Here is a 16,628-nt window from a genome sequence, read left to right as displayed (position 1 = left end):
TGTCGACGCTGCAAATATTTAGGAAAATGTTTAGCTTGGCCAATGTAAGCAACCACAGTGAAGTCAAACAAACCTATGTCCATATGCAAGAGTTTCCAGGGTTTATTCTCCAAAAAGCAGGACACATTTTTATGCTTCCTAGGACACACTAAGACACACTGCTGAAGATGTGCTATATAACCCACATAAAATTAAGCACTATTTCTACTTCTTTATATGTTTATATTTTTTTAGTGCTACTCACGAAAAAAAATATTTTAATTGCAGCTCACCAAATGTTGACTCTAACATATTACTGTAGAGAACTACACACATAGATCACTAATTCTCAGAAAGTAAAAAGCGGCTTCAATCAAATGCTTAGCCCACACATACAGAGACACAGAAAAAAGTAAAGCAAATATTATAAAGTAAATATTAGAAAAGTGTTGAAATGCATCTTTGTCCCAGTTTCTGCAAGAAGCAGAGAACATGCCTACAACAGTGCTGTATTATTTGAATTACAGTTTGGAGATGGCAGTAGGACAGAGCAAGACAGATGGCAGTAAGACAGAGCAAGCATTATTGATTAGAAATTGTATCAAGGAGTATTGAAGAAACTTTAAAATATTAAAAAACTCCATAGCTAGCTAATGCTAGAAATAAGCTTCCCTGTAAAAGTTTCAGTAAGTCCTGTGGCATTATATATATATAGATACAGAGGCATAACTGTAGAGTCACATATTATTTTCCTCTACTATCCTGCCAAATTCATTATAAGGATTTACTCCAATGCCCACATTTTGCTTATTCTGTAAGATGAATGATCAGTCTCAAGTGGCTTCATTAGTGGAAAACAAGTAAACAAGAACTAAAGAGGAATTTCAATTAGAATTCAAGGTACCAAAATAAAAGCCAAGAGGAGATCCATTGTTACAAAAAAATGAGGTTTTAAAGATGAAGTAAGTTCCCCAAAAATCTCCAAAGACATTGGCATTGGTACAACATCTTTCACCAGGGTTTTGACTTGTTGCTGCTGATGGTGCACCTCAGTACACTCTGACTGAATTTCAAGATAGAATCACTTGCTTTTACAATTGGAGACTCAGGATAAATGCAGCAAAAGACTACAAGGGTTCTTTTATTCTCTCTGTCAGCCCAAGAAAAGATCTATCCATTCCACTAAACCCATTTTTCTGGTACTCCACAAAGACCTTCCTGAGCAATTTCAGTGCAGCAGAGAACCTTTCTGATAAAAAAGAAGGTCCCAAAATTGTCATGGCTAACAGACAATATTTCAGAATCAAGAAACACTGATGGCAGAGGAAATGCTCTGAGCTCAGCTGTACAGTGAAGGTCAGAGTTGCAGATATGGATATCATCAGTGGATTTTGCCCTAAAACATGTTGTCATGACAGTGTAGCAAGAGGGAAAACGAAGAGCAAAGTGCTTATTAAGAAAGTGTCAGCACCAAACATGAAACTAGAAAGTTCTATGTCAAGAATTGTTTCACTGACAACACTGTAATGTGTAATGAGTATCTCAGTGCCAGTCACTGTCAGAGAGTCCCGAATCAGCTAAAAGACGTGAATCCCTTGGGATTCACAGTCTTCCTGGTACTTATCCCCACAGAAAACTAAGTGACAATCTGATTTTTAAGTACAGCCCTGTCTGTAACAGGCAGCATTTGCCACATACACTGAACTCGGTCATCACATTCATTCTGCTGCCATAGCTGTGCCAATGAAGATGGGACCTGGCTGGAAGGAACCACATCCTCTGCTTGACCTTACAGTTCCTTCAAGGACCACTGCAAATGGAGTTACCACTGCAGAAGTGTTTTCTTGCTTTATTTTGCTTTTTCAAAAGAGACTACTTGGACATATTGGCAGAACCTTCTCCAGTAGGACTCCTGGCCTACAAAGTTATGCTGGCAGAGGCTGGTTAACAGAGGTGTTAAGTCCCTTTCATTTTTATGAGACCAAGGAAGACCATCCAAGTCATTACAATATTATACTACAAGTTTTAAATGAGGAAACTAGAATTTTGCTATACAGGTTGCAAATCAGAGACCATGAACTGCACAGTAGTTTTAAAACAGGATTCTTTACTTTTCTGCAGATCACTCACAAGCTGCTTAGATCACTCACAAGCTGCACACTTGGAATACGACCTACATCACTGAAGGGAATTATCCCTCTGCAGGATTACAACCTACACAGTTTGACACTAAGATAACAGACCCCCATACTAAGTAATCTGCTCTAAATTACTGACCCATTGGACAAACATCCCCTCTTATTCATACTCCAAGGACCTTGCTAGTCTAAAGGGAAGAACCATTTTCAAAAACACAAAACAATTTTAAGAGTAATTTCTATGTATCCTGTAGAGACAAAATCACTCTTGTAAAAGGAATATGGTGCACCCCTCACTTTTGCAAAGGAAGAATGAACACTTGACAAGGTGTGAAGTCACACAGGCATAAATGACCAACACATCCAGACTTCAAATCCTCTCAAGACATACACTTATGTCAGTTGTATGTAGTAGTTTTGCAGATAAAACCCAACAAAGAACATTTTAATTTCACTTCCTGGGTTCAAACTATAATTAACTTTGAATTAAATTACTATTATAATTGCTCAAATCAGTCTCCATGCAGGATAATCAGAAAACAAAGATGTCAGCAGCCACTGACAGTGATAGATATGATTCACCAACACCAGAAGTAGTGACAAAACCCAAGCACCAATGCAACATCTAGTATTTCCATCTTTTCTTCAGCTCAACACCACCTCCTTCCTAGCACTCTTTCAACCAGTCCCTTCCCCATATGTCTACATGATCTCAAGACTTTCCAAGCCCATGTCCTTTACCTTTTCATCTGCCTCTCCTCATTCTGAGTGCTTCCTTCTCTTGTTTTTTTTCTTAAATATGTCTCCTGTGTTTCTTCCACCTTGCTAAGGTTTGGATTTGATTCTGTCACAGTGATCAGGTTTAGCAAAAGGCAGACAAAGTGATGTTTGGCAAAGAAGTAACTTGCAAAAGGAAGCACTAAGCAGTCCTTGCCAGAGATATGATTACCACATTCAAAAATTTCCTGTCACCTGCAAAAGAAACAAAATAGCCCAGGTTCTCTTTCCCTAAAGGAGAAGAAAAGAGAGGTGGGAATAATGTGACTTGAGAAGTTAGTTTTGCCTTCCTTTTCTCTAGTTTGATCTACAATACACTGTAATTCATTTTATGTAGAGAAGTCTGGGGACTTCAGAAAATTTACCCCAGCTTTTACAGTCCCAAAGAAACCAAATGCTTGAAAAGCTGAGAGAGTGGTGAGTCCACCACCACCACCATCTCTGCTAAGCCATAGAGCAGAGTAGAAGTGAGGGAGCAGGCACAACTGTTGAAATGAAGCACCATGAGACAGTACAGGAAAACTAAACCTGCAGAACCAAGAGCCATGACCCAGGAAAAACAGGAGGACACAATAAATCAAACTACAATGCCAAGTACAACTTTGCTTGAACATTGTGCTCATTAAGTAAATTCAGTATAACACCTGTCTGTAGGGTACAACCATGTCCTGCTCACATAAGCCACTTCCTCAGAGAGCATGCACAGCAAAACAAATGTGCACTGGGTCTTACATGCAGACAAGAGAATGCAAAGCCAATGACTTCACAGTTAGGTTGTTACATATAAGGGAAATGCCAATTTTTTATTGTTCACAGTGTATAAAGAGGAGCCCCTGGCATATTGAAGATGTGTTAGCATTATGGATTTACCACCTAGAACCTGTTCTGTGCACAGACATGAAATAAAATCAAGAATATTGACTCTGTGTGTGGATTGTCTTCCTGAACACTGGGTGAAAGAATCCATATTTAGGATAACACAATATGTTGGCATTCTGGCCACTTGAGAATTCTGTCAGAGTAGGGAACATTTGAGCCTGGGCTCCAATCATTTGGGTCCATTTCAAGAGTATAAAAAATTTCTGCAAGAGGTACTGCAGCTCCATCAGTCTTTCATTGTTACACAAAAAATAAGAGTGCTGTCTGGACTTTGCATGGTAAGGACCTGAATATTGGCTCATTTCTTTTAAAAATACCCATTAAAAATGAAAGAAGAAGCAGGAACAGAAGTCCAGTCATTACACAGGTACAAGAAAATCCAGTGGCACAGGGAGTTTCCACAGACAAAGGATTTCCCACAGCCTATTGTCGGAAACACTGTGATTCAACTGCTCACTTCTTGCTCAATAGGCTGCTGATTCAACCAGAAGAGGATGCTGGTATGTCTCACCTTCTGCATTCCACCTACTGCAGACTAAATCAACAAAAAAACTGGCTTTGAGAAAACATGTGACTATATCTCATGCTAGTTTCAAGTTATTTACATTACAATCCTTTGGTTGTACAATATCACCTTTTTGTCAATGCCATTTAAAGATACGTATAATAATATATCAGGAATTGTAACTGCTGCTGTCTCTTATCTTGCTAAATTCCAGTGGGACATTTCACTAGAAGCAGCTGGTTAGAAGGAGAAACACAGACTATAAAATACTTTCAGATTCACTGCTGTATGAGGAAACTACAGACCAGAAAAATCATCAACATACAAGCTTATAAAATAATCAGATAAAATGTGTTTTACAGCTGGAGACAAATCCTGTCTATGAAGAACAGTCTGCTTGTGAAAATTAATGACCTGCTGCAACTCCCCAGAGAAAGCCCTCAGGTAAGGAATTCAGATGGAAGCAGGCAGAAAGTCAGTGGAGGCTATTTTAAACCCAAGCTATTCTACAGCTACTTCCAGGTGCAGCCCTAAATTCAGCAACAGTATCTGTTTCCCAGAAGCAGATTTTAAGCTGTCTCTGACAGGTAACTGGAGATGGGCAGTGCAGCTCCAGAGGCATGGCATGCAGCTAGCCTCCAAAATAAAGCATGAGCTGTTATTTTTCAGAGAACAGATTGTTCTACAGCACAAGTTATATGCATTTCTTTCTCATATTCACAGAGGCTTCTGGATGCTGGCAGGGGAAAGGACAAACAATTCCCTAGAGTGGAGTAGGAAGCAGAGACAGGAGAAGAGTGGCTAGAGGCTAACAGATTAGCCATTACCAAATTTATAATCCATGTAGACTCTAAAACATGTTAAATATCTTGGAGCTATATTTTTAGCACCTTAGGACTGAAATAACAGGAAATGAGCTTGTTTTAATAACACAAAGAAGCTGCATTAGAGAAAAAATGAGGGGAAAAGGAAAACTAACCCTTCCAGGTGTATTTTTTGCACACCAGCACAGATATGCACACAACAGATACTGCTGAATTCAATCCTAAAAATCACGAATGTATCACTGCTCTGCCGAAACCAACAAAAATACCTTCACTTCAGTGAAGCAGCTGCACCTGCGCTCCACTTAAAATATCATGAGTGATGCATCTGAAGTAAACAACACCTGAGTGTTTTGTTGGTGAAGGCACAGACTTGCTCCTTAAAGTCCTAAACTTGAAAAAAATGCTGATAAATTGAAATAATGAAAGAAGTTAAAAAGTCATTGTTTAAAATTACTTGAAATTCCTATTAGAACAATAACACATCAATTATTAATTGGCTTATAACCAAAATATAAACCAACTGTGTTTTGATCAAGTCTGGATACATCTCATTAGTCTCTAACAATGAGGACTGTGTTACAATTTACCAGGAAAGCTTTAAAAATCATGAATAGTCCAAATAAAAGAAAAAGGTTCTGAACCATCCAATATAAACTAGGAGGTCTGCAATTATGGTGACATCTGAAATGAAATGTATATTTAAGGACTACATGGGGAACAGTGCCTGTATCTACTGCTGTCCAACACTTGCTGAAGTAGACATAGTTTTGAACTCCTTTTAAACATGAATGTTTAATTATCTAAATGAAGATTTTTCAGTTAAGCATCTGATCAGATGATTTTAAAAAAAATTAAAGGAAAACCTTTCTAAAAAAGAAAAACCATGCACGCATCTCAACAGAACTAGTGGGAAATACATTGCTTTGCTCTCCTTGTACTGCTTTTAAAAGAACAAAAAGCAATAGCAAGATAATAGCAAGACAGGTTTAATTGAAAAGCTGCACTACCTTAACATTTTGAAACACTGACTTCCCACCTTGAAGGGAAATCAGGGATGTGCTTTTGCCTGTTCTAGAGAAACCCACAGAAAACCGACAGCGAGAAGTCTCTGTGCAGACACACACGGCAGGGAGCTGAGTTCTCCCGGCACCGCCGTGCCCTGAAACTGAGGATCGGCCGCGCCGGACCTGGACCTGCACCCGGACCTCCCCCGGACCGGCCCGGCTCAGCCGCGGAGCTACCGCGCGCTCCTGCCGGGCCGGGAACGCGCCGAGTCCCGGACGGGAACGCGCCGAGCCCCGGACGGGAACGCGCCGAGCCCGGGATGGGAACGCGCCGAGCCCGGGACGGGAACGCGCCGAGCCCGGGACGGGAACGCGCCAAGCCCGGCCCGGGAACGCGCCGAGCCCCGGACGGGAACGCGCCGAGCCCCGGACGGGAACGCGCCGAGCCCCGGACGGGAACGCGCCGAGCCCGGGCCGGACAGCGCGCGGGCCCGGCGCCCCCTGGCGGCCTCTGGCAGCGCCGCCACCGCGCCCGGAGTTTGTCCGTCCTTTGTCCGTCTGTCCGTGCTTTGTCCAGGGGCAGAGCGAGGCCCTGGTTCATAGAGCCAGTAAAGGGCTCACCCTCTACACGCAGCAGCCAGGTCAGGTGGCAGGAAGGCAGTGGGAAGCAGATTTAAAACCTCGGTTCTCTGCAGCCACAGCCATCAGTTTTGTTCCTCAATTCAACTGCCACACTACCCATCTTCCACAATACAGAGGTGGCATCACCTGAGAGTGGAGTGTCTAAACTACAGTGTCCTCAATCCTTCCCAAAGCACTACCCATATTCCCAACGCTGTGGGTTTGGTGGGAAGTTAAAAACTCAGCCACCCTGTAGGAAGCTGGGAAGAAAAGTTAAGAGAACTGGCAACTTCAATATTTTATACCTGCTGAAGAGATGTCTTTGCAATTGTGTATTGTTTAAATGTAGCATTTGTGTCTTTTGAAAGATAATATTTAAATAAGGGTATGTTTTAATCACTTAATGAAAAGAGATAATTTACCTGATTTATGGTTTCTTCAAATGCTTTTATATAATGATTAAGTTCTCTGTCCATTGTAGCATATTCTAACATGACTTTTTCCATATTGTTTACATCTTCTTCATCATCTGCAAGATAAAATATGTGGAACATGCATGACCAATTGTATTATTTTCAGGCAGCATTTTTTTTCACAGATGTTTTATTTACAAGTATTCATGCCATGAATATCTAATGCATTTGTAAGTCTCAGCAGGTGTTTTCAAGCTATTCAAACATACATTTTTTTTCTCATTTTGCAACTGGAATCTTTGACATTTCTTGGGTAACCTGATCAAACAGCTTATTCAGAAAGACACTTCCCTGGTTTCATGTGAACAAGAGAGAGTATGTGTAATTTCATCTACCAACACCTAGTCATTAGGCAATCAGGTTATTTTCTGCAGAAGTTGTATTTCATGACTCATCACATTGCCTCAGAAATAGAAGAAACTTAAATGCCCTTGCAGTACAGTATAGTTCACAGCTATAATTAGACCTCTTATCCCCAATAAACACAGCTACAGGAAAATCAAAACAAAGCTAGCATTTTATAACACAGGAAATGATGGAAGAATGGATAGCATTTGTGATTCAAGCAGTAAAATTCTAATTGCCAGGGAAAATCAATTAACACAGGTCATGTGATTAGTAATTCATTTCTACTTTTATTCTCTTCTGCACGCCTCCTAATTCCACTCCTTTCATCTCTACACCTCTGCTTTCCCATTCCCACGTTGCTGTGCATCTGCTTAGATAAGAACCCTGTCTAGATGCCACAAGGCTGAACAGCCACAGCTGTTTATTCCTGACACAGCTGCATGTACCACACCAAATGCTGCCAACTGCAGGAGGACAGCCAGCCACAAGCCCTGCATCCATGCAGGAAATCAGGAAGCTAGGAAACCTATGTTTCCACTTCTGCTACTCCCATTTATTCCTATCCTGCAGTTTCCAGGTATAGAGAAAGCAGCTGGAAGCAGCTGGACTGTGAAAGAGCCCCAAAGTCTGCCATGCAGCATCAGGGATTGTCATTTGATGAAGGATTCTTTAAAAGCACTTAAGTACCCAATCTGTGCTGCTCTTAGGAAGAAAATTGTAGTACAGCTTTTCAATTTACTTTTTTCTGTGAAGAAATGAAAATTGTCTTCTGATCTGGCAAGCTGGCACATTGCTTAAGTTGCTAATTATATTATTATGTCAGAACATAAAAACCTATCTCTGCAGAAAGCTGACACAATTGTATATGGCCATCAGTTTGGGAGCAAAATCTGGAACACATCGCTCAGAAACAGAAACATCACACCATATTAAAACAGTGATGGATCAGAGAGACAAAGGAAAAGTGCTAAGATATATTTACACAAAAGAAGTTACATAATAAGCTATGCTATTTTGTGAACACGACAATTACAGTCGTGACATTTCCCTTAATTATATATAGGCTTGGTATGTATCCATTTTTCATTAAGTAGATGAATGGATACTGCAGACAGAATCCTGGCATTCCTGCAATTTTCTTCTGAATAATCAGCATTTCCCTCTCCCCTTTCCCTTCCCTCCCACCCAGTTTCCATGTCCTATCTGGTAACTATGATCACACTATTTTTCCTTCCTGCTAGGAAGCATATGAAGTGCCTCCTTCAAGGCTGACACAAAGGACACTCCATGAATCACAGGAAAGGTTTGTGTAGCAAATAACTGTCATTCTCCTCCCATGGCCAAAATGAATCATATTCAAAGAAACTACAGTGGCCTAAATGTTTTAATTTTTTTTAGGGGAAAAGAAGTACATTGTTAAATGCCAAGAGAGTTGTACAAACGCTGTCTTTCCTAATAGTATAAAAATAACTTCAGGTGAAGTTGCATGCAACTTGAGAGATGGATTAAAATAAAGATCAAAGAGGTGGAACACATCTCAGCAAGAGGAACATTATCTCCAAATACATCCTGCTCTACATTTTTCCTGTACTGACCATTCCACTCATCCACCAGCCTGCTTTAAGTCTCAATACTGTTCACTGCTGTTTCCCTGATACTGTTCCTTCACACACGTTACACACATCCTGGGAAATTGCTGAACATGTCACTAACACACAATCATATCCTGCCCTTGGAGGCACTATGGACATACAAATAGATCTGAAGGACTGTGGACATGTCAGTTGTTGTCCATACCCTATTTCTGCTCATTGACAGATACTACAGTCCATTTTCTATCTGAGGTTCAATCCATAGGGTGCTGAGAGCTAAGACTAGATCTCTTATGTTTTACCCAGCCACTTACCTCCCCATCTCTTAAACAAGATTTAAAAGAAAACTTACATTACAAGCTATTCTATTTGCCTTTTAAAAACTCTCATTGTTCTACATTACACACAGAATAACCTCCTCTGCTTCCCCTTCCCCTGAAGAGCCAAGAGCATTTCTGCCCCTCCTTAGTAGGGAGCAGATGAAGGGCAGAGCTTGGGTGCACATGATAAGAAACTGAGTGACTGTATGGGGGTGTAAAGTTTATAGCTCACCAAGGCAGGGATCACAGCACCTTCAAGGTTCCTTTACAACAGACTCCACCATAGGTTAATCAGAACACACCATCTGACCTGATCTTACTAAGGAACAAGAAATTAGAAAAGACTTTTCTCTCCTCAACACCATCCCACAACTCATTCTCACAAATCCCACAGGTTTAGCAGCACTACAGTATCAAAAATAATTAAAATGTAATAATTGCATCAGGCTTTTGAAATATTCAAAAGGCGTTGTCTGTTATTCACTCTGCAAGCCCTGCTGCTGCTTTTGTTTCATATGTGAGGGTGACAGTGGAGATCCATGTAAAGGCACTGACCACTGATCCATGCAAGGCACTGACTCTCTTCCAGCAGACCATGGGAACACTGACTGCTGAATACCCTCCAGCCAGACTCCAGCTACAAAGCCAGACAACTCTCCAAAGTACTCAAACCTTGCACTCTGCAGACCAACAACCTAGCTTAATGCCAAAATCAAACACTTTGCAAGTGCTGGATGAGTGCCTTTCTATTATCTAATCAAAAGTTATCCTAATCTTATTTCTAATTCATATCTAAGGAATGCATTCCAAACTGTCTGCATATGCTTTTAGCTACTGGCACAAAATACCATTGAAGTGCATACTGTAGTCTCCTTGTTATCTAGGCTAAATATGTTGAGTTTAGTAAGCTTTTCTTCACAAGTCATTTCCCTCACCACTCAGAGATTACATATTTTGCAATATTACATTTTTTACTCATATAAAGCCCAGTTCAAGGCCATAATTTCATTTTCAAAGGCCCATGTGCATCATGTTAAAATTAGCTGGCTGAATATGCAGTTTGCAGTTATGAATTCCAGCTCGTACAACTTTATGATCTCTTATTATAATGGAAACAGGGATATTATTCTGAAAAGTCTCCCTAAATATTAAAGAAAAAAATTGCATAAAGTGACTAGCAAGTGTTCAATTTCTCACTTCTGAAGAGACCAATCACGCTTAGGTGCCTTAATGCTGATTTAAACCATAATCAGTCAGGACTAAGTTATGTTTCATGAACTCACAGTGTTAAAACAGAAGTTGCAACAACAGAGTCCAGTCAGCACTGATTTAATGCATCCTGTAGTAACGCTCATCTAAAATTTATACAAAACTTGCATTTCCTAACATCTGAGTTCATATTTACTTTAGTTTCCTGTGTACACCCACAAGTTAGCAGAATTTCTGAAGATTTTTCACAACTACCTCTTTCTGTGCAAAAGTTACCACATCAGTATTTGTTATTTAGGGTATTACAGCTGTGCTGCAGCCAGTACACACCAATCTAAATGAGCATTTGCTTTCACTGCAGACTATCTTAAACACAAAATAGCCTGGAATACCATGAAATTACAGGAAGCCTCCAAACTTACAAATACAAATGTACTTAAAATGAATGCTTAAGCACAGACAATGTGGATTAAGATGAATACATACATACTTTCATATCTTTATATTATTTGCTAACAAAAGTCAAAATTTCAATTTAAAGAAAGCAGGACAAGTCAGTTCTACCTCTGGCACAATGTATTAGTTTGTTTTGAAATTCAAGGCTACACGGTGGTTTTCCCATGATTCAAGGCAGAAGAGGAATGGTATACCATTGCCTGGAAATTTTGACTGTAGATTTCAGACTTTTAAAACCCAGCACTTGAGCCATTAGCAACAGTGGTAGTAGGCAGTTGTCTTCATATGCCCCAGCAGCAGATAAAATACACACTTTGCCAGCAGGTTTCAAGTTACTGCTGACAGCAGAGGAACACAAGCTCTCTGACTCCCTGATTTAGTTCCATCTTTTGGAGGAAAAAATACAGTCTCAATTCAAGATAAAACTAAGTATTTTTGCTGTCATTTATGGTAAGTCATTTACAGATCCAAAAGTGCTGACTACCCTCTGCACCTCCAGTTCTACTGGGTCTACTGAAAACTATTGATAATTCAAGTTGGACAGTAGATCTTGAAAAAACTCTTAACCAACCCACACTCTTTAAGAACAGATTGACAACACGCTTGGAGAAGACACTAGTGATGCTCAGCAGTGAGAGGACAGAAACCAACGTAGGAGAGCACTGTCTCATCTTCCCCCTCTGTCTACACAGGAGTGAAGCTTGCCACAGCACTTCAGACTATACAGACCAAGAGGAACTTAAGCAGGACACTGATTGCTTTTGCAGCACTGAGGGTACATGGTCACTTTTTCTCCTGCAAATACATGGACAGCTCCTCAGAAAACTTTCATCAAAGATTTCTTTCAAAATCTCATTTCCCTGACCTGCAACATACTGTACTTATTAGGCTGCAGAAAGAGCAGCCTACAGAAAATTCTAAACAGAAATACAGAAAATTCCAAACTAAAAGAAATGAGAAGCCCTACAAAGGAACAGCAAAAAACCAGAGAAAATCAAATTCATCTCCCAAATGCAGGTTTCTTAACATAGAGAAATGGTTGAACATAGAATACCCAAAAATCCGTGGAGCTGTCTGGATAGGGCACTAACCACTGCAATTCATAAGAGAAGAAAAATTACTGCTGATAAGAGGAGCAACAACCATGGGGATGGCAATTGGTGGAGTAAAGGGGAATGTGGGGCAGTAATTGCAAAATTTCCCTCCATGTATTAGTCAGAAGCTACTTACTGCTGAAGCTAGTCATAATGAAATCTCCAGCTTGTCAGGAAATGCCTTAACTAAGCTTTAGAGTATTTGAAGCTGTATTTCCCTCAGTGTCCCCTAACAAAGCCACTCTTTCTGCATAGAAAATTTTCACACACACAGAGTTAGAGACTGAGCATGCATGACTTGAGAGACCAACACTTCCACCTACATACCAGACTCACAAAATGAAATGACATGAGTGACAGAAAGAGAAACCTACACTAGATGGGTGGGCTGGCTCGAGCAGGGGATTGGGGAAGACGACCTCCAGAAGTCCCTTCCAAACTCAGCCATTCTGGGTTTCCATTACATTCTTCAATATTCGACAACCTCATCTCTAAGCCATTTTTCTGGAAGATGGTTTGAGTTCAAGTTCAAGTCCTCTCAAGGAAAGAAGGAATTGGAATGTGAGTTTCCAGTATTCTACCAAAGGAAAAAAATCTAAGTAGGAGGAGCAAAATTGAGAGGAGAGTGTGAAGCAGGACTAGCAGTACTTGTAAAGGAAAGACTAGCATAGAGAACAAAAACACAGGTAGCACCAGAACGATCACTTGTGAGTGATTTTTAGATTTCATCTTATTTTCTATTGGGCTTCTGTTGAGAAAGTGCAAATTAAACTGCAATACTTGAATTTAGGTCAAGCATCTTCCTGTTCCTAAGTCTTCTGAGGTTGTATTTTAGAAAAGAAAGGGCTGTGCTTTTTAGTCTGGATTTAAACATTTGCTTTATCCGCCAAGTAATGGGAAAAAAATCTTCAATTATCTGTTTCTCTTTGCTTAGGTTTTTGGTTTTTTTAAAGTCAGTTGAGCCAAGAGTATGTCTGTTAGATTACAAACTATGCCTGATGAAAAAACCCTTGTCTTGTATTACAAACCATTTCCCTGTAGGCTATGACTGTTTGAAATAGGAACAGAGTCAGTGACCCAGGAGACTCCTACCAATCCCATGGAAAAGAAACCCAAGTACATTACATTGTAGAGAACCAGAATTTCAATAGAAACAGACCATGAATGGTCTGAACACCCAGCTTGAAATATCTCAGTTGCTGAGTGCCCATTTGAAACATCTCAGGGGGCCAGTATTTCCAGTGAGTGGGTGTTGCACACACTCTGAAAGCAGTCAATTCAGAGTGGGCACAGGGAAACTGAGGCACTTGGCATTACTAACCACTTTTCAAATTAACTGTGTTACTCTATAATAATCACAACACTTTTCCTCAACCTGAAACTCCCTTAAACTCTATTGTAGGCAGAACAAGGCCAACAGTGCTTTTGAAAGCAACTTCCTTACAGTACTTTTTTTTCCTCCAGTACTTTTTTTTCCTCCAGACTACCAGGGGAAGGCTAAAAAGCTATAAAGATCCCAGTTTAGACATGAGAGCAGTAGCAATGATCTATGTAACCAGGTATATCAACCATGGTACCCATACAGACTGCAATGTAAAGAATGGCATTATCTCTGAACAAATGATCCTATGCTGAGCTAATGAAATAAACAGGGTTCTCACACAGAATTTGATGTAGCAATACACTCCAACATGTGCTGACTTGCTTTGCTGTATAAAATCCAAAGTAAAATATTATTCAACACAAATGGAGATGGTTCAATTTAGGCTGAGACACACAAGCAATACAAAGACACAAACTAAACTCTTACAGAAGTAAACATTTGCTATGAACAAGAAAAATAGTTTTATAGATGTCTACATATTTTTTGCTATTGTAAGCTCTATACTTGATGCCACATGCAGCACCAAGGCATGAAGACAGGTAGTATGCACAAAATTTTCCCAAACAAAAATGGCATTTTGCTTGACTAAACACTAAGGCCTGTACCATTTCCAGACTATTTCCTGTCCTTCTGACAAGAGACCAGCCCTTGACCAGCATCTCTTTTCTCCTTACTAAATTCCAAGGTCATGGTGAGGATAATCTTTATTTTACCAATAAATGCCTACTTCATTTTACAGAAAGATCAATTTAAAGTTAACAAAGACAATATAACTAGTAAGCAGAAGCACTGAGAGGAGGATAAAGTATTTACAAGATGCAATAGTTTTGAGAAGCAACTCAAGCTCTACACTATCACAATTCAACTGGCATTACTGTGATATCCATCCAGAATTACAGTTCTCTCTTCAGCAAATGACTAAATCAGCATTCCTCAACACTAGCACAACACAAGCTCAAGAAGAACAGAAACACATGTTGACAGACAAGCAGCTAGAAAACACCAAGGCTGAGGTTGACATACATTTTCTTTGGCAACAAAGTGAGTTTCACAGGTCATTTCCCCAGGCACTCATCCCTGATGTTGCTCTTATGTTCCTCCTCTGCTGCCCATCAGCCAGAACAATATAGTCTTTAATAGGGTCACACTATAAATTGGATTAATGAAACAATTCAAGCTAAAAATAGCAATCTGTCCTCCAAACCCAAACCCGTGCCATTCCAGTAATGGAATCTGAAGTGAGGATATTCAAACAGTAGTATGGTGGAGATGGGGGGGGAAACTTCAGAAATCAACTTGTTTGCCAAGAAGAAGGTAAAGGAACCCCACCTGTGTATTTTCAATATGAGCAAAAGGCATATGTTATCTTCTCAAAGAAATCTGATCAATCTCTCATAAAGTAAATAAAAAACCTCGCCCATGTTTTGCTAAATATATATATATATATTTACAATATATATAAAATACATACTGTGCATAAATGCACACACACTCACATATCACTCTCTTCCCAGTGGATTTTAACATATGATGAAACTAAGGCTGAAAACAACATTTACAACTAATTTTAATGGAAAAGAATTTTCCTATGACTAACAAAATATTTCTTGCCTCTGGAAGCATGGGGATGTCTGCATCACACAACAGAGCCTGGTTCAGTGCCCTGAGCTGCTGCTGACCTTGCCTTCTTCAGAATGAGAGATGTGAGGGCTGGGAATATTTAAAAATAAGAGCTTTAGTGCTGTCCTTCTTCTACCCAATTTGTCCTCTCAGAACTTGATAAGGTAACACTGGAATTTGGGAAAAAATTTCTTGAAATATTTTCCCTTAAAAGGAGCAGCAAAATATTTGTTAAGACCTTGTAATTGCTATTATTTGATCTCTCAGAATACTTTGTAAAACCAGTATTTAAAATGAAGAATTTAATTTCAAGACTTTTAATGGGTCTTTACCATTCTATAAAAGATTCAGAGGCTGCTTTATGTATGATTTCCCCTGGAAATGAATCAACAAAATATTTTTTTTTATTGTTCCAACAAGTTCAAGTCCTAATTTCTGACTTGATAGATATTTTTTAAGCACAATTTCTTCTGTATTACTCAAGATCTCTACTGGCACATTATGAATTCTACAGAGATAATCCACGCAGTTTTTATTTACAAATCAACTGTATTAATGCTTTCTCTTGCCAAAACCCAATTCTTCTCATATTTTAAATTGCACTGACAGGTGAAAAACAAATATTTTAGTGTGAAGTGCAAGTCTGTCTCTAATAAAAGGCATGATTGTTATGAGCCAGCAGTAAATAATACCATTAGTTTTTTCTCAAGAAAAACATGCTTCTGTTAATGAACCAATTATATTTCTCATCTTAGAGAAGCTCATTCAAGAAGTACCTTCATTAAAGTAAATGCAGTAATTACTTAGAATTTCCTCTATTTAGGGGAAATGGGAAATGGGTTGGAAAGACTTTTCAGAAAAAAAAAATCAGTAACATAGGAAAACAAGCCCTTTTCACCCAAGATCTTTAAAATTCTCAGAAACATTACTTCTCTGTCCCAAAGTGCAGGCAGCCTAGCTCAGAGCTAACAAGCCCTCATCAGAGCTTATTTAATCACTGTAATGTTTCAGCAAATGTTGCTGTCTTGGTTCTGGGCTTAAGCTACCATAGTTTCTGAGTCTGGTGCAGCAGCTACATCCGAGCTGAAATCCAATTGCAGGGATGAGACTTGTGGCACTACAGGAAACAGGAGGCACATGGTGCATCAGCAGTGCGCTGGCTGGACATGAGGCTGTGACCTGCAACAGAGCATGGCACAGTCACTTCCCAAAGTGGCCAAGGGCTGTATCATGCACAGGTCTCACCTCAGACCCTCTCTGCACATGGGTCAGTCCTGCTGCTGTGCACAAAGTGCTCAGCAAAGCCAAGTGACCACTGAAGTGCCCAGCAAAGCCCAGGGACCTGCTCTCTGCAGTGCACGCAAAGCCCCACAAGCAGGCTGCAGTGTGCACAAGCCCTTGT

General features: G+C 39.9%; 1 protein-coding gene across 1 annotated transcript in view; it reads right to left on the bottom strand.

Annotated features, from left to right (window-relative positions):
• NSMCE2 (NSE2 (MMS21) homolog, SMC5-SMC6 complex SUMO ligase) overlaps positions 1 to 16,628 on the bottom strand; it is a 128,837-nt gene that overhangs the window by 94,956 nt on the left and 17,253 nt on the right. Inside the window, exon 3 of the mRNA XM_066566375.1 lies at positions 7,153 to 7,259. Coding sequence (XP_066422472.1) covers positions 7,153 to 7,259 — 107 coding nt within the window. The remainder of the gene's footprint in view (positions 1 to 7,152; positions 7,260 to 16,628) is intronic.

Source organism: Molothrus aeneus, chromosome 1 (assembly GCF_037042795.1).
Source record: "Molothrus aeneus isolate 106 chromosome 1, BPBGC_Maene_1.0, whole genome shotgun sequence".
In the NCBI taxonomy this organism is placed as follows: Eukaryota; Metazoa; Chordata; class Aves; order Passeriformes; family Icteridae; genus Molothrus; species Molothrus aeneus.
The sequence above is the reverse complement of the archived record's forward strand: the minus strand, read 5'-3'. Positions and strand labels throughout refer to the sequence as shown.